General features: G+C 42.5%; 2 protein-coding genes across 2 annotated transcripts in view; one reads left to right on the top strand and one right to left on the bottom strand.

The window, feature by feature from the left end:
* Nucleotides 1–5382: 5382 nt before the first annotated feature.
* sf3a3 (splicing factor 3a, subunit 3) lies at nt 5383–15372 on the bottom strand. The gene is made up of 17 exons (XM_048230443.1): nt 15140–15372; nt 14734–14781; nt 14559–14611; nt 14309–14414; nt 14148–14220; nt 13050–13141; nt 12855–12937; nt 12212–12350; nt 11370–11438; nt 10878–10945; nt 10330–10437; nt 10151–10220; nt 8671–8835; nt 7988–8098; nt 7053–7143; nt 6692–6747; nt 5383–5839 (listed from the first exon to the last, which is right to left on the bottom strand). Exons 1-17 carry the CDS (start codon nt 15233–15235, stop codon nt 5762–5764), a joined length of 1506 nt encoding a protein of 501 aa, XP_048086400.1. The 5' UTR covers nt 15236–15372; the 3' UTR covers nt 5383–5761.
* Nucleotides 15373–16513: 1141 nt separating this feature from the next.
* The window catches only part of LOC125285817 (ubiquitin-conjugating enzyme E2 E2-like), a 48459-nt gene continuing 38830 nt past the window's right edge, over nt 16514–26142 (top strand). Inside the window, exons 1-3 of the mRNA XM_048230444.1 lie at nt 16514–16668; nt 19135–19326; nt 22027–22077. Of these exons, the coding sequence (XP_048086401.1) occupies nt 19136–19326; nt 22027–22077 (242 nt within the window). The 5' untranslated portion in view covers nt 16514–16668; nt 19135. The remainder of the gene's footprint in view (nt 16669–19134; nt 19327–22026; nt 22078–26142) is intronic.

The following is a 26142-nucleotide window of genomic DNA, read 5'->3' as shown; positions in this document are numbered from 1 at the left end:
GTGGCCGTCTGACACAGAAAGCGATTATTCAAGGCGGATTTAATCTAAATATGAAGTATTAATTCTTTGAGACCTTGAGTAGAGTGCCCATGAACTTTTGATAGTGCTTAATCTTGAGGCCTAATTTTCTGTAATATTTCACACTCTAAGTCAGTGCTTTTCCACACTGCAAGCAAGATTTTAGACTGGTAGTGCATCACTATAGGGTACAACAGCCCAACTAGAGCAAAAGAGACATACCAGGTCTTAATTGTTTTACTAAGTCATAAAGAAACCTGTCCCATCATGGTTGGTAGAGTAGTTAAAAAACTGAACTCAGCAAGATGGTTTTACCTGATATGTCACCCACCAACAAGCAATTTTCACCTCAAATTATGACCTGCTAATATGTCTGTCTTCACCCAACCAAATGTGCAACACATTTAAACTTAAACACATTAAACACATTAGCACTTGATAAGTTTACTTGCATCCTTATGTTAGTCATGGTCAAAATACCCTAGGGCTATAATGAACTGGAATGTTAGATAAACATGGGACAAAATGGGGAGCAGATTTAGTATCACACTCTAATACATTTTTATTTTTGCCTTTTTTTTAATCTATTTCTTCGGACGAGTTTCAAACAATGGCACCATCTTGTGGTGAGTTCCTGCACAAAGAAACTGAGAGCAATAAACACTTCCAATGAAATCCAAAAGTAGTTGAGAAAATTGGTGGTAACTGAAAGGTAAGGTAAAAAGGTAGTTGTGAAAGGTAAATAAAAGTGAAAGGTAAATGAAAATTAGGATGTACCATGTATATAAAAGGGCGGGTACTCACAGTGCAAGTCCCCTCTCCCCACTCTCCTATGTTCCCTGTTCCTATCACCAAGATATATAAGTGTAGGCAAGCATTCTACACCTGCAAAATCTTATGCATGCCGTATGAAGGGACATAACCTAAGCCAATAACAGATACATATATCCTGACCTACCCTGTTTGATTACACAGAATTCAACAGCCCTCGAGATACTGGTGACAAATTATGAGAAATCATGACCTCAGTGGCACATTAATAGTGCTCCTTGGCTCCTTCTGTGACTACAGAGCCAGACTCAAACCAAGGCCGCACCGCAGGGCTCAACTGGCACATTAAGCCTTAATGGACCGTTACAACATCATCTAAGACAGAAGATGGACGAGTAATCCAAGCAGACCGAAGGTCAGGAAGGTGCCGCTTAGTGGCACCTCCAGGGACAACGATGAGAGACACGTCACAGAGGCGGCGTTCGAGGGCACATGGAGATAACCGTCCAGCTTGAGACAGGAAGTGGCGCTGGCTCCGCAGCACTCCTGGTGGCATCGGTATTTGTACAGTGAGAAGCAGGGGGCAGTGTGTAGGCAGTCAGCGCTGCAGCCAGCGGTCCAGGTGGTCTTGGACTCAATCCAACTTACCCGGCGAAGTGTCCGCTTCAGCTAGGGGGAGAACAGTTGGCAAGGATGGAGATGAGTCAGGGATGCTCTAACAGAGATGTTAATTCCTTTTTAGAAAATTTCTGGGTGAGTTCAATGTCAGAAGATCAAAGATCAAAGGTCATACAAACATATTTGTGTCTGATATCATGTTTTGTAAGAAAACATGTCTTCCATAGGAAAAATACTGTTGATCTAATAGATCTAATACTGTTGATCTGTTGTAGGTATAATCTTACTTCACAGAAATTCTCTTCCATCTTGCAAGGCTCCTCTGTGGCATTTACAAACCGAAAGCATCTCTGTCCAGTACAGATAAACATCTTACACACCTTCACCTGGGTAACCAAGACCAACAGGTGGTATAGATCAAAAGACAGGCTCAGGTAAAACACAAACCAAGACAGGCAATATTGTTTTCACAAAGAAAGGGTCCTAAGCACTCAGAGGTATGACTTACATTTTGGCCAGTGATAGGTGAATAGAGGCCACCTGCTATAGGGGATATGCCTTGTAGGTGCACATACTTTGATGTGGTATTGGCATATGGAAACCCTGTAACTGTTAATAAATGTAAAATGATCCATGAATACCATGTCAGTTCATGATATATTAAATGCATTTTTGACTTTGTATATAGCAGGTACACTATAGCTTGAAACAGGATTGTTTTACCTGGATTGTGCATTTTAGATACAAATCCTCCATTAAAGCTGGCACTAGTGGGGTGTACTGTTGCTGACAACCCCAAAGTCTCCTTGCGTGTGTAAGATTCTGCAGGGCTGTTGTTTGACTTCAGTTCCTTTGTATTGGCAGACGTGGTCCTGATGATGTCAGAGTTCTCCTGGGTTCTACTGGGTTCCAGGTTCTCATCCAGAGGTGTGGTTCTCTTGACCAGTGGATTTTTTTCAGTCATGGTGGAGGGGAGCACAGTTGTGGCTGCCATGATCAGATCTTTTGTAGGATATTTTTTCTGATCAGAAAAATAGTGTTGAGGTAAGTTTTGATTGGCTGTTGTGTTTAGACTTATAGGCTACACTGTAATGACACATTCCCTCACCTCACTCACTCACTGAATGGAACGGGGCAATACACACCTTCCAGACCTCTCAGGTCTCAGGAGAAATACTTGTTAGTAAAACCTACAACTAAACATGGTGAAGCAGCTATTAGTTGCTATGCAGTTCAGCTCTGGAACCAACTTTCAGATGAGATCAAAGTTGCCCCAACTGTAGCCAGTTTCAAATCTTCAAACCTTGAATTTCCCCTTGGGGATCAATAAAGTATCTATCTATCTAAATCTAGGCTTAAGATCAAACTTTTCTCAGATGATTTCTGCTAACTGCTCATTGCCCAGTTCACAGAGCACTCTTCGGGTGAGTACTATTGTTCCTTGTAGTACTATAGCCGTCCTTAGTTGGGCAAAGGGGGATTCTGTGAAGAAGTTGTCATTCTAACAGAACAGACAGATTGGGCATAGTCAGAGTGTAACGGCTCGTTCTTCACGGCTTGAGAGTTACAGCTACAGAGAGAATAACGGAGTGTTAACTATTTGGGTGTGTACTCCACGAGGGGAATTATCGAGCCCTTTGGTTGGGCATTTTGGCCCTGAAAGGAAATCTGTGTGTGTGTGCGCAGTTTGGGCCTACTTCAAGAATCTCCTTAGCGTGCTGCTGTTCATTGGGTGTTTGACAAGTATCATTATTACTGAGTAATTATTCTATGTTCTTTTAAGTCTTTTAATTATTACTTTTTAAACACTTTAAAACTATTGCCCTTTGCTTTTATGTACTATTTCCTTGTGTTTTCTTTTTTATTCTTTACTTTTTAAACTATTCTTTTGACTATTGCCCTTCTGTGCTTTTATTAGCTATTCCTGTTTGCTTTTGTTTATGTAAAGCACATTGAATGACCTCTATGTATGAAATGTGCTATATAAACTTGACTTTGTATCTAAGATAGTGTACTAAATAAGCACTGACGCATTACTAAAACAAAAGCCTTTTAGGTATTATACTTCCAAAAATAGATAGAAACTGTAAATGCTGCCTTATATCCACACTTTGAAGTATATTTATGAGATAAACAATACCTCTTCGGAGTCTTTGCTGCTGTATACTTGTATACTGGTGAGCATTTCCAATGAGAGAAAAACTGTGAACAATTCAGGTGATGTTAGACAAGAGGCAGGAGATCTGTTTCATAAACCATGTCATAATCAATATTTGATATATTTAAAAAGCTACAGAGAGATCAAACTACTAGAGATTCTTACTGAGTAGAAATCCAACCATCTTCACTTGAAGAGAGATCCACACTGCAATAAATCCATAAATTACATTAAATGAACGATACAATTATAATTAGATGAAACTTTGTGAATTTAAATGTCATTATTACTTCACTTCAAATAAATGTACCAGAGGTGAAAGAGTAAAATATATCAAATAATGTTGATTAAAGCAATTAACACAATCTTAACCCACACACAAATAGTGCTAAAATCAAATATATTACTTCACATTCCTTTCTCTCTATGTGTGTGTTTTATGTAAATAATTGGACTGGTGCATAAAAGACAATTGTTGATGCACTACACTTGCCAGAACACCTTTGGGGCAATTAACGGTCACACTTGTTTGGTCAGCATTTCCCTGAGAACCATTTAGTCTGAAGCCCAACCCTTCACATTCCCTTCTCTCTATGTGTGTGTTTTATGTAAATAATTGGACTGGTGCATAAAAGACAATTGTTGATGCACTACACTTGCCAGAACACCTTGGGGCAATTAACGGTCACACTTGTTTGGTCAGCATTTCCCTGAGAACCATTTAGTCTGAAGCCCAACCAAGCATGGCTGGCTATTAGACAGCATGGCTATTAGGCAAACCTCACTATTCACTTGGGACGGTCGCCCACATCAAAGAACTTGAGAGTGGGCAAAGCTAATATCAACTGCCCTGCTGTGCTTAATCAAGTCCTTTCAGCCAAAAGAAAGTTTAATGACTAATCAATTTAAATTAAAATCAGTGTTACTGTTTTTCACATTCTACTCCAATTTGGATGGCATACCCCCAGTGTGTTTTAATGAAAGGCGAACGGAAGCAGAGATTCTGTTCACACTCAACTTAAGTCAACATCAGAGAAGCATTTTAAATAACTCAAACATCCCCACAGGAGTGTATCAATCTTCTATGCACCCTGAAATCAAATGAACAAAGGTTTCTGGCACTGACACACAGCCTCATAAAGCTAACACCATTCGGCCCTACCTTCAGTCTTAAATCTCTAACACTTGGTCCTTCTCTCACAGCCTGGGCTGCCTAACTCCAGGAGACTGTTGGTTGTTCAAACCTTAAATCTTTTTTACCTCATCGTATGTCGTACCAGATGTCACTGCAGTGATGCCACAAAGCACGGAGCGGCGTGATGGAACAATGGGGGACCGTGCCACTCGCTCTCTTCTCTGAGCGTGCTTGGCTAGCCGTTCGGTTTTTAATTACAGGGAGGTGCATCCCTAGACAATTAAAAGAAACAAAAACACACCATCGAAGACTGGCAAGGACAAGATACAGTGGAAGACATGTGAGGAAGGACATAACTTTACCGAGAGCGTCCCTGAGATATATTTTGCAATTTCATTCTTATTGAAATCAACTTTACTTTCAATACAATGGTCCATTATTGGGGAGTGGCAAAGACTGTGACTAAAATACATTTAGAGTGTGATACTATGATTTTTTGTCAAGGTTAGTGTGATAAATTTCTTTCCAAATCACTATTCTAATATTTGTGTGTGTGTGTGTGTGTGTGTGTTTATGACATGGATATTCATTGCATGATCCTGAAATTATACCATAGCATAGCATGTATAGCAAGTCATAAAATAAATTCAGACTGGATTAAATATACACAACCACATCAAGGTGAAGAATACAGACAATTTATTAAATGTAGCAAATCAGTTATAAACATATCCTCATCTTACAGGCGCTACAGAGAGGGAATGGTATAGCATAGAATGACCACTAGCTATAAAAACAACATAAAAATAAATCCCTAAAAAGATACACAAAACCACTTGTGGTCAAAAAAATGGCGTTGGGAATGCCGGATGGATGTTCTGATGTAAGAGGACCCTACCAGCTCCAGAGAGGGGACAGGCATGTCCACAAGTGGCTTTGTGTTTGTCCACTTTCATTTACAGATAACCCTGTCCCTGCATGTATGTTGAACTGGCTTTTACTCCTTTTCCTCCATAAAAGAATCTTTCCTGGTTGCCGTGCTTTCGTCGGGTCTGGCTGCTTTACAGAAGACCCTGTCTCTTCAGATCCTCGTAGGTCTTCTTATTGACCACGTTCCCACTCGAGTCCTCGTACTCCTCCTGCAAGAGTAAAGCCAACAGGTTATGAGATTATGCTTTACATGACATTACTGAAAGCCAGACAAACTCAAGACTGCAATGTGTATTGAGTATTTTCTGACTTGTTTACTCCTCCATCCAAATCAATTGACATTTTTGTTTTTTTGGGGGCTTTTTTAGAGAGAGTGACAGGAAGCAAGCTGGAGAGAGAGATGGGGTGGAACCGGGAAATGACCTGGGTTTGACTAGTTCATGTGGCACTGAAATCAGTCGCACCACAACTCAAATCAGTTGACATTTAACCAAATACAGTACACAAGAAGTTGTTTTAACAGGCTTGCTATTCTCAAATATTTGCACTCCAACACTCTTCAATCCTAAGAAACGTGGACAAATTCTACTTCCATTACTGAACGCTATATAAATGTGACATTTTGTTGTTGTTCAGCAGTCAGGGATAGCCTAGCTAACGTCAGACCTCATCTCATTGAGATGGGGTCTGGGAACTAGACATTAATTTTCTCGTATTTGAAACGTGGTTTACGAATGCCCAGAGCCGTTTATTGGGCGCTACGAATGCCCAGCAGCATGAATAAAATCACGCACGTAAGGCAGCATGGGAAAACCCAGGCTAAGTCAGGGATGGAACTCAGGTCGGCCGTTTACATTTACATCTATTCATTTAGCAGACGCTTCTCATCCAAAGCGACTTCCACATGTCAATTATAACTTGGGGTTAAGTACCTTGCTCAAGGACACAACGGTGGAAGCTGGGTATTGAACCCACAACTTTCAGGCTGCTGCATGCTAGCCCAGCTCCTTAGACACTACGCTACCCCCGGCCCCTTTACCAGGCAGTGATGCTACACCTACCTCTGTATCAGGCTGCCACCTCTCGGATGCCTTCTGTGACTTCAGTTTGGACCAGACTGTAAATAACATTGTCAAAGACAAGAAAGTCAAATACCACAACAGAAAAATAAAAGCATATGTTGACAGAGCATGTAACAGAAACGGACCCAAAAGGGCTTGTTTTAGTGGCTTTATGTTACATTTTATATTTTAGCTATAAACAGGAAAAGATGTAACATTCTTTGTGCTGTTGGTTGGGGACTTCCCACAGCAGCCGGTCAACAACATAAAGCAGGATAGAACAGGAATGTACATGGAACGTTAACGACTACCTTCAGATGAATAGGGAATGACTGAGGGCATGCAATAGTGGAATACTCACGTGAGACGGCGTCTTCGATCTGGGTGACGTTGGCGAAGTGAGCCGTGTTGGGGATGCCAAGGCAACGCATGCCGTGGGCGTGGCGCCACTCCTGAGAGGAAACGACACAACGGGAACGCGTTACACCTCAATACCACAGGGCTCTGACAAAATTCAGGTGCTTTTATTTTGAAACACAAAGCTGCACACTGCAATGAAGGTCTTCTATTTTACATACAAGGGGTCTCTCAAAAACAAATAACATAATTATCACTTTGTTAACAAGGGGCATGTTTTTTGCTGTTGTTGTTTGTTTGTCTTTGTCTACACTCACAATGGATATCATTAGTAGTATATTGACCGTTACACTACTCAATTTCAATTTAATACCACTTATAGAGCGCCAAAACATTGCACATGTCTCATGGCGCTTTACAGAGTGTTAAACAATCAGAGAAGACCCATGAGTAACAGGGGCGAAGAAAAACTCCCTAGAATTGGAGATACATGTAGGAAGAAACCTCGAGCAGATCCACGACTCAAGGGCCTGACCCATCTGCCTAGGGTCAGATGCTGGGTCCCATTGAAATAAGTTATTAATTACTGTTAGGACAAAAGGGGTTCCATGAGCGGTGATATCCTGGGCATAACCCCACTTGGACACATATAATAAGTAGTATATTGAGCATAACTAGTATTGAAATCCCTGCTAAAGCTGGATTAAATCCTGGATTGGATTTGGCACAGGCCTCCTGGATCTGAGGCAGATTAGGACCTGATCAGTTCCAGCACATCTATATCTGGGTACAAATCTAAAAACAAAAAATATCATAATCCCACATGACAGCAAAATATCAAATCAAAAAGTGTAATTAATTAAAACTTCCGATGGCTATTTGTGTTTGGTCACTGCAGATCTTCTTCTAGCGGATGGTATAAATAAGTGTAGAACTCACTGCAAAGTGCCTCTGAAAAGCCTTGGGTCCGCGGTATGTATAGTTTCCACAGATCTCACAGTTGTAGTTGATGTTCAGGCCGTGGAGCTTGTAGAGCCAGTATGGTATGGGCTGGAGCACAGAGGAAGGGGATAGAAACATTTCTCATTTTTGTTCAGACACATTTATCCAAAGTGATTTACGTTACATATTACAAGGGCCGTTCTCCCTAGAGCAACTCAGGGTTATGTGCCTTGCTCAAGAGCACAGCGATGGAAGCCAGGATATGAACCCACAACTTTGCATGCTACTGGATGCTAGCCCAGCTCCTTAGCCACTACGCTACCACCCACTGCCCCCAAACATACAACCCATTTACTGAAAGACACACAACAACTGAAATCCTCCATGGCAAACAAAGACATAAGCCTTTTGTTAAGGACTTAAAACTTCTCTCCTGTCATATTAGATGTATTGGGGTTTTCTCTAGTCTTTATTGATAGGACAGGACAGGATAGGATAGTGGAGAGTAGACAGGACATGGGAGTGGGAGAGAGGAATGACCTCAGGGCCGACCCAAAACTAGACCTGTGTGTGGTATGAGGTGCTGCCTCTTGGGCCCTAGCCCCTAGTGACCCCACCCCCCCCATTTTGATTTTAAAATCAGTCCCTGTAGCGCCAGTAGCATGAGAGCGGAGTCCCACCTTGCCATCCCAGCCCAGGGGCAGGTTCTTGGGGTTGTAGATGATCTCGTTGTCCTCGTCTTCACTCTCGCTCTCGCTGGGCTGCTCCTCGTCCTCCTCGTCGCGCTCCTCGCCCGTACGCGCCTGCTTCCTCTGAACGTTCTCGTGAGTCAGTTGCCTCTGCTCCTGTAGTTCACAAACATTACATACACACATAAACATCAGGGCCATAAATATCACAAACATTAGATACACACATAAACATCAGGGCCGTAAACATCACACACATTACATACACACATAAACATCAGGGCCGTAAACATCACACACATTACATACACACATAGAGATCAGGGCCGTAAACATCAGCAACACAACTGGTTTTATGCACCTGTTATAAACAACATGGGATGCATGGAATGGGCTTTACCATTTCATATTGACCAAAACATGTTTGGGCTGCAAGCATATTCTTATTTTCCGCCATTACATAGAATCAAAAATATCAGCTCTAGATCAGTTCTAATGGCACAGCAGAATACCAAAATACTAACCCTGCAATGACTACAATTTACCTGATTCAAAAAGAAACATGTACCACTTAGTAGCAAATGCTGTCCCTAAAGGCTGTGTATTTCATTTGTTTTGTATAGTTATATCTAAGTTAATATACACACTGCATAGCCATTTAAACCAGAATACTAAGCATTTCAGCTTTGTATAGCTGTGGGTGACAAATACATTTTGATTTGATTTGAAATCTGCTGCTGAGGAATGGCACTTGTGAGGAGGGAACTTGTGCCAGCCTACAGTACAGTAACTCAGGGCCACAAATTGCTCTTTCTATCAGCGGACCACATGTTTAAAATATAACGATAACCGCAAACAAGTATTGTTCTAGCTACTATGAATGACGACGTCCACACATAAACTACAACAATAATGACATGAAGAATGATATCGTTGGGGATCACTTTCGGAACGATTTTGAGAACAATAACAAGCTGACAGCCAATCAGAATCAATCAAATTTTAGCCATCACATTCATCAACACAAAGAGAGACTTTTCTTATTGTTGGTCAGTGTGGAAGCTTTTAGCGTTGTAGTTATAGATTCGATTAGATTAAACGTTATTGTCATTGTGCAGAGTACAAGCACACAGACAACAAAATGCAGTTTGCGTCTAACCAGAAGTGCAAAAAAGCAGAAAAGTGCAATGTGATATACACAGTATAGACAGGTGGTGCATAACCAGTATAACATATATAGTGCAGTGTAGACAATAGCATACAGTTAAGAAGGTGGAATTGTTTACAGTAATATAAATTAACTATAAATATGTGCAGCGTATTAACAGTAACCTTATGTATGATATGCAGTGTATTAACAGTAATATATTATAAGAAAAACAGAATATATGGATATTCAGTATGACCCGTATAGACAGATATATCATTATAGTTATCGTTCCTGGTATGAATGGTCCTTAAATCAACTCACCCCAAGGATCTCCACGTATTCATAAATTTGGGCCTCGAGGAAGCCAATTTCTTTGTTCCTCTCGGTGTCTCTGTGAACAGTAAGAACCAGAAGGTCAACATGTGCATCATACAATATGTTTACTTCTTTGGGGGTGTTACAAAGCATTTCTGTAGATTAAAGACTTGAAATGTTCTTACTTTTTGGGGCCTTTGGATTTGGGGTGCTTAGCGAAAAGAGAGGGGTCCAAAGATTCCATGGATTTGCCCTTGGTGCTGAAAAGCCTCTGAGCTCTCTCCTCCAGAGTACTGCATAAAGAAAGAACAGAATTATAGGATAGAATTATGGTTTTGATAGGATAGAGTTATAAATTTAATCACAGCTAAGAGATCTTACTATTAGAAATTCAGTCAAAGCAAAAATAAACTACAGCGATTCTGGTACAAAATTTGATTTATGGGTGTAGCTTTTTTTTTTTAAACTGAATGTTTACACTTAACTATTTATTAATAGGATCAACCATTTGAGATGAACCATGGCATTTTCAAGGGGGTCCATGAGGGACCATTTCCAATATTAAAAACCCTGCTGTTGATGGTCTATAATATATTTAATATTATACTATAATTATAATAATATAATTATATAAGTATGCTTAATTGAAATGCTTAAATAATTAAAATATGTCCAAAAGAGTAAAGAAGAAGGAGAGGGGGATGTCCCCCATCACACAGAGAAGCACACTCACCCTCCACACTTGAGGCCCAGGGCCATAAGGGCAGACTTCAGTCTGTCCAGCCCCAGAGAAGCCAGCTCCTGTAGGGACAGAGAGTCAAACAGTGAGGCAGGCGCCACAGGATCAGACGGGTCTCAGGACTAAACATATGGTGGAGCTCATCTTGCTCCACAAGGTGCTGACTATGGAAAAATAATGACTACAGCAGTGGCACTGTCGTCATTTTACAAAGAGGGCATTCCAGAGTGCATTTCCTGCAACATTCCATTGGCAGGATTCTATAGATATAAGAAATGGAATGGTTGGAAAAATTTGAACAAAAAATAAATATTCCCTGTCATCCTCATATAAAGCATAAAGCAACAATATCAGAAATTCTACATAAACCAGACACTTAAAATGTGTTGTTAACCATTTCATCTTACTTTTCAGCTGTTTTCCAACATCATGCGGTTCTGCATTTTATCATGTTAGATTACGTAACGCTTGCAAATGTAAACCTACCTCCCAGGAAGAGAAGGCAGACAGGTCCAAATGAGCTCCAGCATGGGTCAAAGCACTGCTGGTCTCTTTCTGTTGGACAGAGAACACACATACACACACGCAGACACTTTAAAGTCATGGCTCTATGAACAGCAGTCAGTGCTTACCAATGACTGAAGTATCCCCATTAAATGATTATCCAGAAGAAGCTAAATAACATCCAATAATATTCACAGGTCAAATACTATGAGGTACATCAGTTTAAAACATCCTCTCTCTCTCTGACCCATTCACAATGAAATCTTAAAGGTGACATATTCTGTGTTTTTACAATAGTTCTACCCAAAGCAAGAAAGAGTCAGGTATTTAGCAAACGGTCGTATCCACAATATTCCATTTTGAAAACTCTGGCTTTGCGTTTCATGTGGATAGCGAATCCACAAACATCTGAAAACGACGACATAGAAACCCATATTCCCTTCCTGATGGGAGCTTCGCCAGTTTGATGTCTATTAACTCTCCATGACTGACTTCAACTTCCGCAACTACCCTGGCAGCTGTGAATGCAAGACGTAGACTGAAATACAAACTTTACTAGACTTTGTATTTGGTAGCATTGGTAGGTCAATTAAATTCAGCATTTTACTTGCTGACAACTGCATGAATGGTCATGTGATTTGTGCAAACGATCAAGTGACCCACACTCCAGGTGTCCCCCGTTCTGTACAGGTGTCCCATGCAGACAAGATTCAGAATCTGCAGACGTGCATACGTGGGCGGAGAACGTACTTAAAATGAAACAACGCCTTAAATCGAAAAAGGAACCGTGTGGATGGAGCCTGAGGACACGTTCACACACTCACCGGCCATCCAGGAAACGTTCCAGCCTCCCACTTCTTCTCAAACTCCACCAGGATCTTGCCGTAGAGCTCGTTCTGGTCCAGCAGGGGCTTCACGCGGTCAGTGTAGTCCTGAAGGTACTCTATCAGCATCTCCAAATACCTGATAAGATCAGGACATTTTTACATTAACATTTATTCATTCAGCACACACTTCTCTCCAAAGCAACTTCCATATGTCAACTATATTACAAGGGCCATTCTCCCCAGAGCAACTCAGGGTTAAGTGCCCTGCTTAACATTTCAGGCTACTGCATGCTGACAGATCCTTAGCCACTCTGTTACAAATGTACATGTACATGGGTGGTGGTAGCACTCCCTTTTGAAGAAACAGTTGCTTTATTTCCTCTAAAATTTTGGTAGATGTAAAATAGAAATATGTTGTTTGCCCATCAGTACTTGTTTGTGTAAATCAACAAACACAAATACATCTGAATGACATGATTGGATTATGAATTAAACTTATTTGCTGTGAAAGTTTTTCAGCCCTGTTGCTTATTAGCTTGGTAATACTTGTTCATTACACTTGTTCCTGGTTTAATCCACCTTTGATTTTTAACATCAAAAGCAATTTACATGTCAATCTCCACAAGGCTATTGTTCTTACCTTTTATACTCTGCATTCTTCCTGTCTTTGGAAATGTCAAACAACTGATCAAATGAAGACAGGTAGGAGAGGTAGTCTAGTTTCTGACAGACAGAGAGGGAGGGAGAGATACATCAGTCATCAGTTTGAACTTAAATGGTCTGCATGCTGGATGAAAAAACAAACCTGAGGTAAGGAAATATGCCACAAGCCTACCTCTGCACTCTTCAGGTTGATGTACTTCAGGTAGCAATCATGAAGATCCAGGTAACGGCCATAACCCTCCTCATCTGTAAACTCCACAAGATCTGGACAAAATAAACTGCAGTCAGTGAATGCAGAAGAAACACAGGCCTACTGCTTAAAGCTTACATTTTATTCTAATGCTGCAACTGTAGCTCTATAGCTTAAATGTGTAAATGTTTATAGCTTAAATTGTATTCTAATGTTACAACTGCAGCTCTTTAGCTTCAATGTTAAAATGCTAAATGGTAATAGCTTAAAATAAATGTTATTCTATTGCTGTAAGTTTGGAAAAACGTGTGCGCCAAATGAATACATGCAAATGTTGTAGAGGGCATGGCCTGGAGCCCTTGGTTTACAAATAAGAAGGCAGACACAGGTGTAGGAAAAGGTACTGAGAAGAGGCATATCTCACAGAGAGTGTCTCAAACCGCCTACTGGCACACTTCAACTACTTAGTTTCAGTATATAGCCTGTCCTTAGTGAGTTTGTGGAATGGTGGGATGGCTCCTTTTTGGAGCTAAATGTCACAAAGACCAAGGAGATGTTCATTGACTTCACCAAGCATGGAGGATGCAGGACTGCAACCTCAATCCATGGGGAACCAGTTGAAGTTATACATGAATACAAATACCTGAGCACTGTCATTAATGACAAACTGCGTTTTGACTCTAACACAGAGGTGATTCTTAAAAAATGTCAACAGCAGCAGTATTTCTTGAGGAAGATACACTCCTTTGGAGTGAGCAGGAAGATTTTCAACATTACACCTCCTTTATTGAAAGTATAAAGACCTTTTCATCTATATGCTGCTGGTTTCACTCCCTCTCAATCAAAAATAAGAAACACCTCCAAAGCATTGTGAACACATGTTCTAAAATCATTGCCCACTCTCTTCAGTCTCAGACATCACTACACGCCAAGGCAGCACTAAGGAAAGCCAACAGGAAAGCCCCCTCCTCCTTCTGGGACTAATCTCCCTTATACACCTGTCTCTCTTGTTCTTTGTTTTGTCCTGTCTTATATGTCAGGTTCATTTTAAAAAGACAAATTTCAGGTGTGTTATCTTACTCTGCGCCTCCTCACTGGGGTTGTCCCTTGCTTTCATTAACTCGTCAAACTCCACCGACATAGGAACGCAGATCTGAAAATAACAAACACAACACGCATGTATGAGAAATATGCACACACGACAACTAAACAAGTATAGATCTAATCAGTCAAAATCTCACTTCATTGGGGTGCTTGCGGTGGAACTCCTTGATCTGCTTCAGGCGATTGTAGAATTCCGCAAACTCATTAGGCCCAGAGATGGCGTTCAGCTCATCCTTCCTCATCCTGAATAGGTGAAAGTAAACAAGTAAACCGTGTTTAAGGACAGTGTGTCACAGGAATTCTCAGTATTCAATTATATCAGTACAGTATTTACTGCATTCAGTCAGAAAGTTTGCAATGATCAATATAACCAAATGGCCAACTCACCCATCTTTATCCTCGTAAGAATCCCTTAGATTTCCACCGACTTCCATGTATCTCTTAACATATAGAACATATCAAGCGTTAGGAAAATTTCAGCGGACTTTGATAAAAAATGGTTTAAAAAGGGAAGTGACGAAGATCAAGCTGACATAAGAAATACCTTACAGAATTTACTTACATCCAACATAGCTCTGGTGCGGTGATCAGAATTGATTTGATCTCGCAGCTGTTGGGGAAAAGTAACTGGATGAGTATTTCAGCATAACTATTCCATCACATCAAAAAAGCATTTAGCAAAGCCATCTTAGTAAACTAAAAACATTCATTCCAACCAACATTGCTTGGTGGCTAACAAAGTAAGTTTGTGTTTATCAACTGACTTCACGTTACTTTAATAAAGCACTTCAATGACCACTATGAGGAAAACAATAATGCAAAAACAAGTATGCAAGGTCAAAGAAGTACATCCCATCTAAAGCAATGCCTCTAAACCTTCTGATGCATAAAATATATTAAAATGAAATGTAAAGTTTACGACCCTAATGTGGAGGCAAATAGCTAAATAGGTTAGCTAGTTAGCATACCGTCGTTTTCTTGTGCAGCATCTCTTTTGTTTTTGTGTCCATTAGCCTCTCTCTTTCCTCGTGATATCTGCGTTGCTGCTCTAAAATTGTCTCCATGATTCCTGTCAAACAAGACACAGGACACTAATAAATACTGGTATTTCCCAAGAAGATCTCAGGCCACCCAAATAAATGAATTCGCGGTAGCCTACGATGGTCGTGCGTGAGTACACGCGGAAGTCGGTCCGTAAAACTTTGAATGGGAAAGAAACAGAAACTTGGAAATAAATGGTTCCGGGTGTATTACTGGCAGGAAAGTGCATGAGGCTGACATTAGGCTAGACACCAAAACAGATAATATAGCCCATTATTTGGAATAAGCTTATATATTTGACAAGAATAAAAACATTGCAAATCTAGACTTAGGCTACAGTTTAAAGAGAAAATCACTGAAGGTAGCCTAACGCCTACGTGACTGAGTATAACAAATAGCCTAACATCAAACAACACATGACATTAAATCATATAAATGATATATTTAAAAAATCTATAGTATATAAATATAAATATAACAGATAGATTGGGGAAGTAGCCTAACAGAATAGGCTCATCTATTTTATTAAATAGACCAAAGATTGGCCTTTGTCATGCAATGAGAATGAGGAGCACACACATTTTACACCATTACTTTTTGATCTAATGTGAGGATGTAGCCTAGCCCTACTAGCCTACATTATTATTACCTTGCATTGCCCATAAATCCATCTAATAACCAGTTATATGGAATGCTGACACCCTCTTGTGGACAATATCCTGCAGGCCTAAATACAAATCAAATTCAATAGATTTAGGCTGCTCTTTATAAACAGGTCTGCCACCGAACTTAGGACATTTTCACTTCCTTTTTTAAAATCCTGGAAGAAATAAATGTCATGCATTTTGAGGTTGAAAGGGATATAACTATATATGTTTGAGTGTAAATAAGTATGACTACACAGACTAGGCCTACACAGAGATACGTTGCATTTCTCTCTAGGTCATCCTAAAGCAAGGCTCAATTTTCAAAGGGAGATAATGCAGGGTTTATTGGAAAATGGGAATTGATGCTCACATTGTCGTCGTTGTCATCGGGTTATGGACAGCACAGAATTTCAGCTCTTAAGCGCCGGAGAAGGTTTGAATGTAAGAGTTCTAAACAGTCGTAGCCAAAGCTGACTCACACAGTAGAATTGTTCACACATAGCTCATGCTTAGACACATTTTGTCTCAATAGCCTGCTTACTTTGATTTAGCCTGCACCAAGCTGCGACCTACCCCTATTCTTCACACCCATACTTCAGTCGCAGAAACACACACACACACACACACGATTCGTGCGCGCACCCGTGGAGATGGTGCTTTAGAGCGCGCTCGGAGGCGGTCCGGTTGCCTCAGAATTGCTCGGAGATATCAACGAAAGAGCGAAAGCGAGCGGACCCGCAGTCATAGCTGAGCACATATTTCGGAGTTGATCGTAGAGATTTTATTTAGCTGTCGGCGGCCCTTGACAGGTAAGCTCGTCAGTCTTTTGGTGTTTTGGGTCTTAGCCAGCCTAAAGTAAGCTCTAAATGCCCCATGGATCCATAGGGCTTCTTCGACAGGGTGGTGGGGTATTCTCTTGTCTTTTGTGCCGAGACAGTTTTTGCTCTCTTCCTACCAGAAACATCTTGTTTTTTAGACATTAACACGGGCTTTGACGGCACTGTACTAGGGGAACCCGTTGATTACGAGACCCTTTCTGGCGATCAGAGGCTGCCTCGGCGAAAACAATCCCGACCGACAGGCGAGTTCTCCGAAGAATACATTCGGGGCCTCCTCAATTATCTCGGCCACAATTCGCGGGGCTTCTCCGCTCCGTTCGCTGACCTTCCATGGCAGCGAGTATTTTGACAGTTCCGCGTGACAAGTGAGACGAAATATTTACACAGCAGAGAGCACAGAGCTGTGCTGCTCACATCGAGGGATTTTTTCTCGCTCCCCCTTTCTTTCCAAATGACATGATAAACAGGATTACCTAATCAATTTGGCACAGGAACTCGATAACCTACGCATAATATCTCTATAACAAGACAACCATGATTTCATACTTTGAGCGTTGTCTCACGTTTAACAGTAGGCTAAGCTATCTGAGTTTTCTCTGTGACTAAAAGCAACCATCACCTGCAATAATCTGAATCGACTATGTCATCTGTTTAATGCAGTTAGATGGCGGTTTTATGGCTCCGGTGGGCATTATGAATGTGTGCAATTTTACCTGCACATTTTAATAGACTAGAATACTATAATGCAAATTACTATTGAGTTCACATTATGCTGATGGCTATTATATTTTACTGTAGGCATACTTTTTTGTTTTAGTTTTAAACATTTATCACATTTATTTATTCACAGTCTCCAAAACCTGAACTATTTCACTAATCTATTTTGGGTCATCAAAATATGGTTAGAAGCCAAAGACAGCAATTACGAAGCAAGGGGACTTTATTAGGTCAGAGTTTTAATTCGATATATCATTTGACCTATTTCATTGTGCCCCCACAGCCCAGGCATCACTGAATAATCCCATTTGTTGTTTAATATCCCTGAGTGGATGGACTGGCGAGTGGCAACAATTGAATTTCAGTGCTTCCACATTCACTGCAGTTTCTCTCGAAAACACCATTTCCTATTGTGAATTAAATTTTGTTTACTCCTCAGATCACCTGGGGAATTGTTTGGGAAGTTGGGGCTCATACCCCTGATTTGAAAAGAATAAGTTATTCTTTTGAGATCAGTCAGGGTCAGGCATCTTTTGCTACCTGGATCTCTCTGCGTTCCAATTAAAGAATAAAACAACATCCCTTAGTGGAGAGTAGAGCAGATGTATAAGCCTATTAACTCAGATGTCATTGAAGCAAATATGCATTAAATAAATACTTTGTAGTAATTGGGTGCATGTGTATGTCTACACAGCGATATGTCTGTCCTTTGGCTGCAGGAGCTTTCCAGGTCAGACGCCTGAGCCATGGCCTCATCCAGCCTCACAGTGTGAAGTAGCCCTATAACCCACAACCTTTCTTTACGCCAGCGGACAGCCGGGCTGTCCCATTCTGTCTTCATAGTTCAGGTGTCATAGAAAACAAATCCGCTGTCTGGCTTAGCCATCCCCACTTCACTTTGAGGATGAATGAACCTTCGTCACCTTGAAGCTTTTAAGACTTTGATGGGAAATTGAATTTCACCCAGTGCGACCTTGTAGGAGAGCCTTGATTAGACAGAGTCGTGCGTGATAGACTCCCTTAGGCAATGTTACCCGGCGTGTGATTATGACCTTTAAAAAGCCCTCGAAGGGAATAATATCTCATCACAAATGTCCCACTGTCTGCAGAGTTCTGTCTATGCTGTGGGGTAAAGAGGTCTAACATCTACTATGAGGGACTACAGCTTAAAATTCCATGAACGTTGTCTTGTCAAGAAGCGCTACAGAGGCATAATAGCAAGTGACCCATTCCAAGGAGTCTTCCTATTAGATAATCTCTCTCTCTCTCTCTCTCTATTTATCTGTCTGTCTCTTTTTTCTGTCATTCTCTGTCTGTCTCTTATCTCTCACACTCACACAATGTTTCTCCTTTTTATCTCCCATGCTATCATTTCTCACTGTCTTCCTCTTCTGCTTCCACTCCCTTTACTTCCCCCTTTTCTCTCTCTTCTTCTTTGGGTTCATCTTCTTCTACTGCTACTTCTTTTTCTGCTCTTCTTCTGCTCTTCTTCTTCCTGTTCTTTCCTCCTCCTTCTTCTTCTTATCCTATTGTCATCATCTTTTTCTTCATCATCATCTTGTTCTTGTTGTTTTAATCATCTTTTTTCTTCGTCTCCTTTCTTTTCCTCCTTGTCCTCTACCCATCTTCTTGTTGTTTTCAATCATCATCTTTCCTTTTTTTCTTCTTCTTCTTCTTCTTCTTCTTCTTCTTCGTCCTCCTCCCATTTGCCTCCACCAGGATGTCCAGTGAGGTACAGCAGAGGCCGGACGACAGTCCCAACACCAGCGGCGGCAGCTCGGACGCCGAGCAGCGGGAGACGGCTCCGGCCGAACAGGCCCCCGAGAGGGAGCGCGATCAGACCCAGCCCAAAAAGAAGGAGGCCAAGATCTCCAGCAAGACTGCTGCCAAACTCTCCACCAGTGCCAAGAGGTAGGCCTGCCTGCTCCCCTCTCCTCTCACTCGCTCTGGAAAACCCTTTCATGGAATCTCGGCCCCGAGCGTTGGGGAATTAGAATCACAGGGTCTTTCAACCCATTGAGTGGGGTCCAAGGGAGAGGCTTAGGCTTGTAAGGGGAGAAAGACCAGCTGGTTCGTGTCTTCTGCCAGTGTGTGTGGAGTCTGGTCAGACAGGCCTGTGCGGCCTGTGCGGCTCTCAGCTGAGTTCCATAGGTCTGTGACCTTAGTTCCATAGGTCTGTGACCTTAGTTCTTGAACGAGTCCACAAAGGCAAACAAGTATGAGGAGTATGAGAGGGATGTCTGTCTCTTCTGCCCTCTCCAATCACCCATACCCCCCACCCAGCCAGTTCTTGCCGGCAGTTATGTAGAATGCCAAGGTGTGTGTGTGTGTATGTGTGTGTATGTGTGTGTGTGTGTGTGTGGGGGAGTCAGTGACTGCTCTGATTTAGCTATGCGCAGTGCAAGAGGGCATAAATCTAAAGGTTTGGTGTCAAGTGGGGGAGAAATCAGAGAGCGCACGTGCAGCCTCCCACTCTAGCTCTGAAATGTGCAAGGTGAAAGCCTCAGTAAATTAGCCCCTCTCTCCCTAGTGTACTCACTATCTTTTGCCATCCCTCTCTCTCTCTCTCTCTCTCTCTCTCTCTCTCTCTCTCACTCCCTCGCTGTTTCAACACACCACCGTGCCTTCTGTGTGCACAGCCCCTTAGCCTCTCACTGGTGGAAATGTGCCACCTCAGGAAAAATACCGCAGATCAAATTACACAGCATGCAGTCAAGCCCACAACGACTCCATAACCATAGCAATTTTATTACACAGCCGTTGCAAAATATGTCCCCTTTTTTCTCTCTACTTCTCACAACCCCCAACCCCCACTTCCCTTCAGTACCCCCCCACACACACACACACACACACACACACACACACACACACACACACACCACCACCAACCCGACCGACCCACCTGGAGGACATAGGAGACAGCAATTTCTGTAAAGCTAAGAGGTTTAATATCGGCACAGGTGCAGCGGGGGCTTTGCTTTCTTCTGTTGTTTAGCGACTGCCCGGCGTCCCTGTGGTGGAGTCAGGTCAGTCGAGCTGTCTTTATGTTTGTGCCCTTTGCTCTTTGTGAAGAGTTCAAAGAGATAGAGAGAAGAAGAGAAAGAAGATTAATAGAGAAAGGGAGAGTGTAATAATAGAGAGAATCTGAATGAAAGAGATGTCAGTGCCTTGTGAAATTGATGAAAGGACTGTCTTTTTTGCTCACTAAATTAGAAAAAATGTGATGCTAGTCTGCTACTTTCAAGAGACCTTTATTCCTTTTTAAAATGATGGATAGGTCTTGACCCCCCCCATACACACACACACACACACACACACACACACACACACACACACACACACACACACACACACACACACACACACACACACACACACAGACACACACACATCCCACACCCTACCCATAACATTGTGATTATGTGTAATCTAAATCTGACAGCCAACAGCGCAGCAGCTTGTTGTCAGATGTACGAGATCATCAATAAGTGGTCATAGCTAAGTAAACTGCAGCTTGTTGTCAGATGTACGAGATCATCAATAAGTGGCCATAGCTAAGTAAACTGTCAATAATCGGATCCACATGCTCCTCTGGTTCTAAGCTTCCTCCTTGGAGGGAGCGCACGCTGTGGCAAGATGTGTGGTAAGATTATACACCCTTGCAACATGAACCAACTAGCCCACAATATTTGTTAAGTTGTAATATTTTATACAAGAAAGAAAAAAAATGAGACTGTTTGGTTCTATGGCCACGGTTATGTAATGAGCAGATTGTGGTTGTGAAATCGAACCTCGTTTGCTCTCATCGGTCTTGTAGACGCCAAGCAGCCTGTTTATATTGGTGCCCGTTCTCTTCTGGTAATGCTGTTTCGCAGGAGGACCCTCAGAGACCGAATAAAAACCCGGCCGAATAAAAAATCCATTTTATTTCTCAAACCAGAGAGCTGTGATTGTGTTTCAGCACTCCCAGGGATTCCGGGCGGCATGCGCCGGCCGTTCCATTTTTATCTCGAGCACACGAGAAAAATAGGACTGTAATTTTCAGGCGAGCCGAGACCTCGTCTTTGCCTTTACAGTATAAAAACTCCTCATACAACTGGAATCACACTCATACACGCACACTCACACACACATTCACACACTCACACACACACACACACACACACACACACACACACTCACTTACTCACTCACTCACTCACTCACTCACTCACTCACTCATTCTGACCCCCCCACCACCTCTCACTTTGTTGTTGTATTTGTGACAAGGTTGGGTTTTGTATTCAACAGACGTCTTAGATTCTGGCATCTGGCAGAGAATTAATATTATTCACTGTGTGTGTGTGTGTTATGTTTATGTGTCTCAGTGTGTTTATGTCTGAGTGTGTGTATGTGTTTACATGCATGTAAGCCTATGTGTGTGTGTGTGTGTGTGTGTGTGTGTGTGTGTGTGTGTGTGTGTGTATGTGTCTCAGTGTGTTTATGTATGTGTGTATGTGTTTTTTCATGTTTTCCTAGAAGAATGTGTGTGTGTGTGTGTGTGTGTGTAAAACATGCTCATTGACCTTTTCCCCAAACCCGATGTGCTGTGCATCTATTTTCACTACACAGGATCCAGAAGGAGCTGGCGGAAATCACTCTTGACCCACCCCCCAACTGCAGGTAGGAGGCGGAAGCCATTTCGGCTCATTTGTGTTTTGGTTTTTACCGCCCGGTTGAGTGTGCTCTGCGTGCCCATAGCATCTGTTGCTTGGCTGCAGCGCTGCGCACTGAGCCGGGAGGTTGTTGTGTTTTTTTTTTTTGCACTTTCCCCTGAAAGCCTTGCGTAGAGGCAGATGTGTCTGGAATAGATTATTCCTTGGCTTTTTCTGTTTTGTTTTGCGGAAGGCATCATGTGAGCTGAGTTGGTCCCAGGTTCTCTGCACAGAGACGGAAACCTTATAGTTTCTCCTTTCTATGGATTTTGTGTGTGTGTGTGTGTGTGTGTGTATATATGTGTGTGTTTGTGTCTTTGCTCCTTTCTAAAGCAAAACAGTTCAGTGTTGCCCATTATGAATATAGAGGATAAATGATGGCCCTGTCATGTGTGATTGACATTGTTTCGTCTAGGCATCAGTTATACTATGGATTTGTGTGTGTGTGTGTGTATGTGTAAGTGTGTGTGTGTGTGTGTGCGCGCGCACGTGTGTTTTATATGTGTCTGTGACTGCGACTGTGTACATACATGCCTGTATGCATTTGTGTGTGCGTGTGTGTGTGTGTGTGTGTGTTTGTGTTTGTGTTTGTGTATGTCATGGTGGAGGGACCGGTCTCCCAGGGGAGGTTTCATAATGCAGAGGGGCGTTGAGTGGTGGAACCGGTCCAAGGGGGTTATTTCCACACACACACACACACACACACACACGCACACACAGGCAGTTGACCATGAACACGGAGGTCACACTACTCAGCCATCAATCACACACAGCCTATGTGTGTTTTTCCCACTGAGGACTTTAAAAAGCCAGTCAGCTGTTTGTTGTCATTGGGAAGAAAGCCTCAAGGAGAGAGAGAGGGAGAGAGAGAAAGAGAGAGGGGGGGTAAGGATGTGCTCGTTAACATTGAAGATGTCTGTTTCCTGGAGAGTGAATTGGAATAGTTAAAGGGAAAATCCACAATACGAGCTCCAAAACATTTGATTATATTCAGCTAATTGCTTCTCACAGTGCACTAGCTGTCTGTTTTGTGTAGGCTCAACAAATGAGAAACATTAGAATAGCCTGGACCAAGCCAGTCACTGGTCAAGCCAATCACTGGTCAAGCCAGTCACCATGTTGCTTCAGCTGCACGAAGGACGCTAATTAAATTGGCAGTTGAGCTCAAATATCAACAATCCCCAACTCTGATTTTAAGAGTGAAGGATTGGAACATACAGTATTTCTTAGTGACTGATCCGTGTTCCCAAACCGTCTCATGGCAGAATCAGAGCACGTCAGTCATTTTTTCACCCCAGTGTACAGGCTACTCTTGGTGGAAACGCATTTCCTTTCTTTTGCACTCTTTCGCCAAGCGTCCTCAACTTCAGCGTGCAAAAGGAAATTTCATGGTCTGGCAGCGTTTGTGTTTGCGAAGAATGACATGACGGGTCTCCCCTGAAACAGCTTTGTCTTGTAGACTGTCAGTCATGATGGCTCACACACACACACACACACACACACACACCATGGTAGATGTCTGTACTCGTTGACCTATTTACGGACGGCCGGTTGACTCAGCAGAGAAGGGGTTGTTCCACTGTGGAAAACTGAAGCTCTCAAACTCCAAACTCACTCCTAATTCACTCCATGCATAGGCTACTGCTGCCATTATGAAGGAGCATTCTAATCGTTTAGAATACCATCTGCTCATCATGAGCTCATCTAAGACCAGCACATTGTCAACAAAATGACATAGACGCTTTTATCCAAAATTACTGGCAACAATGAGGAACATTAAAGAAGAAATGCAGAAAGAAGGGAGATGAAATGCCGTTAACCGAAAGTGGTTAACCGAAAGAGTCTAAATAGAAGCTCGGGTTGATTGTGTGGATTGAGAAAAGCCGACAGAACAACATTATCCGCGTTGACCGGCCAGCATTCTCTCCTTCTCCCACACCCGTCCCATTCACCCTCGCCACCCAGCACAGGCTGACCGCTTGATCTTGAGCGGGAGTTTAAATGCCTGAGTGACTTGATCCTTTGTTTCTGAGGAAAAAGGCGGTTTGAATGATTGTCTTAATCAAGGATCATTGTGTTGTAAATTGTTTTACAAGGAGATCAGTGCAACGTGTGTGTGTGTGTGTGTGTGTGTGTGTGTGTGTGTGTGTGTGTGTGTGTGTGTGTGCGTGAGAGTAAGAGTGAGAACTTCTGTTGTGCCTGTGTCTTGGCCAGAGAAGCCGGTGTTGGATTTCTAATTTGGTGCCCTTAATCATAGGAGGCGAATGGCAGGCGGAATCAAAGCCCTACTGGGGCTGGGGCTGGGCCCTGTCCTGCTTCACTAATTGGCTTGACAGCCTGAGAGAGGATGTTTTTGGAGCTTGTGTGTGTGTGTGTGAGGATTTTTGGAGCGCTGAGGGGAAGCGGTTCAGATAGGTGAGGGAACAGGGTGGGTGCGATGTGTGTGTGTGTGTGTGTGGGGGGATGGGGTGCTGTGATGCACCTCATTAGGTGGTTGGTCCGGATCCAAAAGGTTTGTTCCGATTCACAGGCACAAAGGGAGGAAAGAAAAAAAAGGGGGGGGGGGGTGGCTTGTGTATAATGGAAAGGGGAACTGAGGCGAGACTGATAAATATATAATATATATAAACACATATGTAAAAATAAACACACTTTTGTTTCTCGCACATGCATACAGTAATTTCCTGTGTATAAGCCGCAGGACAGTGATTTATGCAAGTTTAAAAAACGAAACCATATTAATACTACATTAACTGCCCCCGTGTATTAACCCCATAGCTGAAGAAATTTTGCAAAATCAATGTATAAACTGCGACTAATAGTTGGGAAATTACGGTACACACACATTCTCACATGCACACACAGTCTCTCTCTCACACACACACACACACACTCAGCCACACCCGCTTGTTGTCTTTATTGGGCCTCAGCGGGCTTATGATAAGAGTTTAAAGCAGTGTCAGAGCTCGTGAAGGGGGGTCCGCCTCAGATGTGTCCAGCGTGCTGAATCTCATTTGAGGGATGATTTGGCCGCGTCTCCTAAAAGGCAGGGCACACCATTGACATTTGGTGCCACGCACGCCAAGATATTTTTGCTTATTTAATCATTTTTGTCACCCTGACACTGAATAATTAATTGGATGTGACAGGCGGACTGGAAGGAGATGTAAATAGCCACACACACACACACACACACACACACACACACACACACACACACCAGACACACACACACACACACACACACACACACACACACACACACACACACACACACACACACACATCACACCAGACACATTGCATTATCCCGTAGCACAACTGAGGCCCCACTACCCCCCCAGAATGTATTTTAATTACCATATCCTTTCAGGAGCCCACCGGCTGCCGTTTAGATAAAAATCCTTCCCTTGGCAGAGGGAAACAATGTGCATTTCCAGAGAGGATTGGCCACCCTCCATATTTTCTTTGTTTCTCTCTTTCATTCTCTTTTATTCTCTTTTTCTCTTTCAATATCTCTATCTCTTACTTTTCTGTTCCTCCCTCCCTCCTCTCTCATTTCTTTCTTTCTCTCTCCCTCCCTCCTCTCTCTCTCTCTCTCTCTCTCTCTCTCCCTGTCCTCCTTAATCCTTGTGAAATGTGGCACTCTGTTCATTCTGCTTGAGCGGAGAGACTCCCCAGGGTGCTCCAATCACAATCTAAACAAAAATGAACGCCAAGCAGGAAGACGAAGAGGAGGAGGAGGAGGAAGAGGAGGAGGAGTGCAAGCCCCAACGTCAAACACCTCCTCAAGCACGGAGCCATCCACCCCCGACTCCCAGCGGCAATGATCACTCGTCCGCTGAATTAACTAACCGGCGCGTACATTTGGTTGGATATAAATTTACATGTGTGGCAGTGATGGCTGACCTCCTCATAGAGCTGAATTTAGATAAATAACATTAAGTGTCCACTGCAGAGCGGAGCAGTTTATATTACATGGTGATTTATGGGCCAAATCGCACGGCGTAGCTCTTTCTCCTTGTGGGTAACC

Source organism: Alosa alosa, chromosome 20, assembly GCF_017589495.1.
Source record: "Alosa alosa isolate M-15738 ecotype Scorff River chromosome 20, AALO_Geno_1.1, whole genome shotgun sequence".
Classification (NCBI taxonomy): domain Eukaryota; kingdom Metazoa; phylum Chordata; class Actinopteri; order Clupeiformes; family Clupeidae; genus Alosa; species Alosa alosa.
Note: the sequence above shows the minus strand (reverse complement) of the source record. Positions and strands in the feature narration are given on the sequence as shown.

Excerpts from the sequence above, each read along its gene's own strand:
- sf3a3 (XM_048230443.1), bottom strand. The coding sequence starts at position 15,235 with ATGGAGACAATTTTAGAGCAGCAACGCAGATATCACGAGGAAAGAGAG. Across the intron at positions 13,142-14,147 it reads CCCCAGTGAGGAGGCGCAGA|ATCTTGTGGAGTTTACAGAT; the intron begins GTAAGATAACAC and ends TATTTTGTCCAG. Across the intron at positions 5,840-6,691 it reads GGTGGCAGCCTGATACAGAG|GAGGAGTACGAGGACTCGAG; the intron begins GTAGGTGTAGCA and ends TTACTCTTGCAG.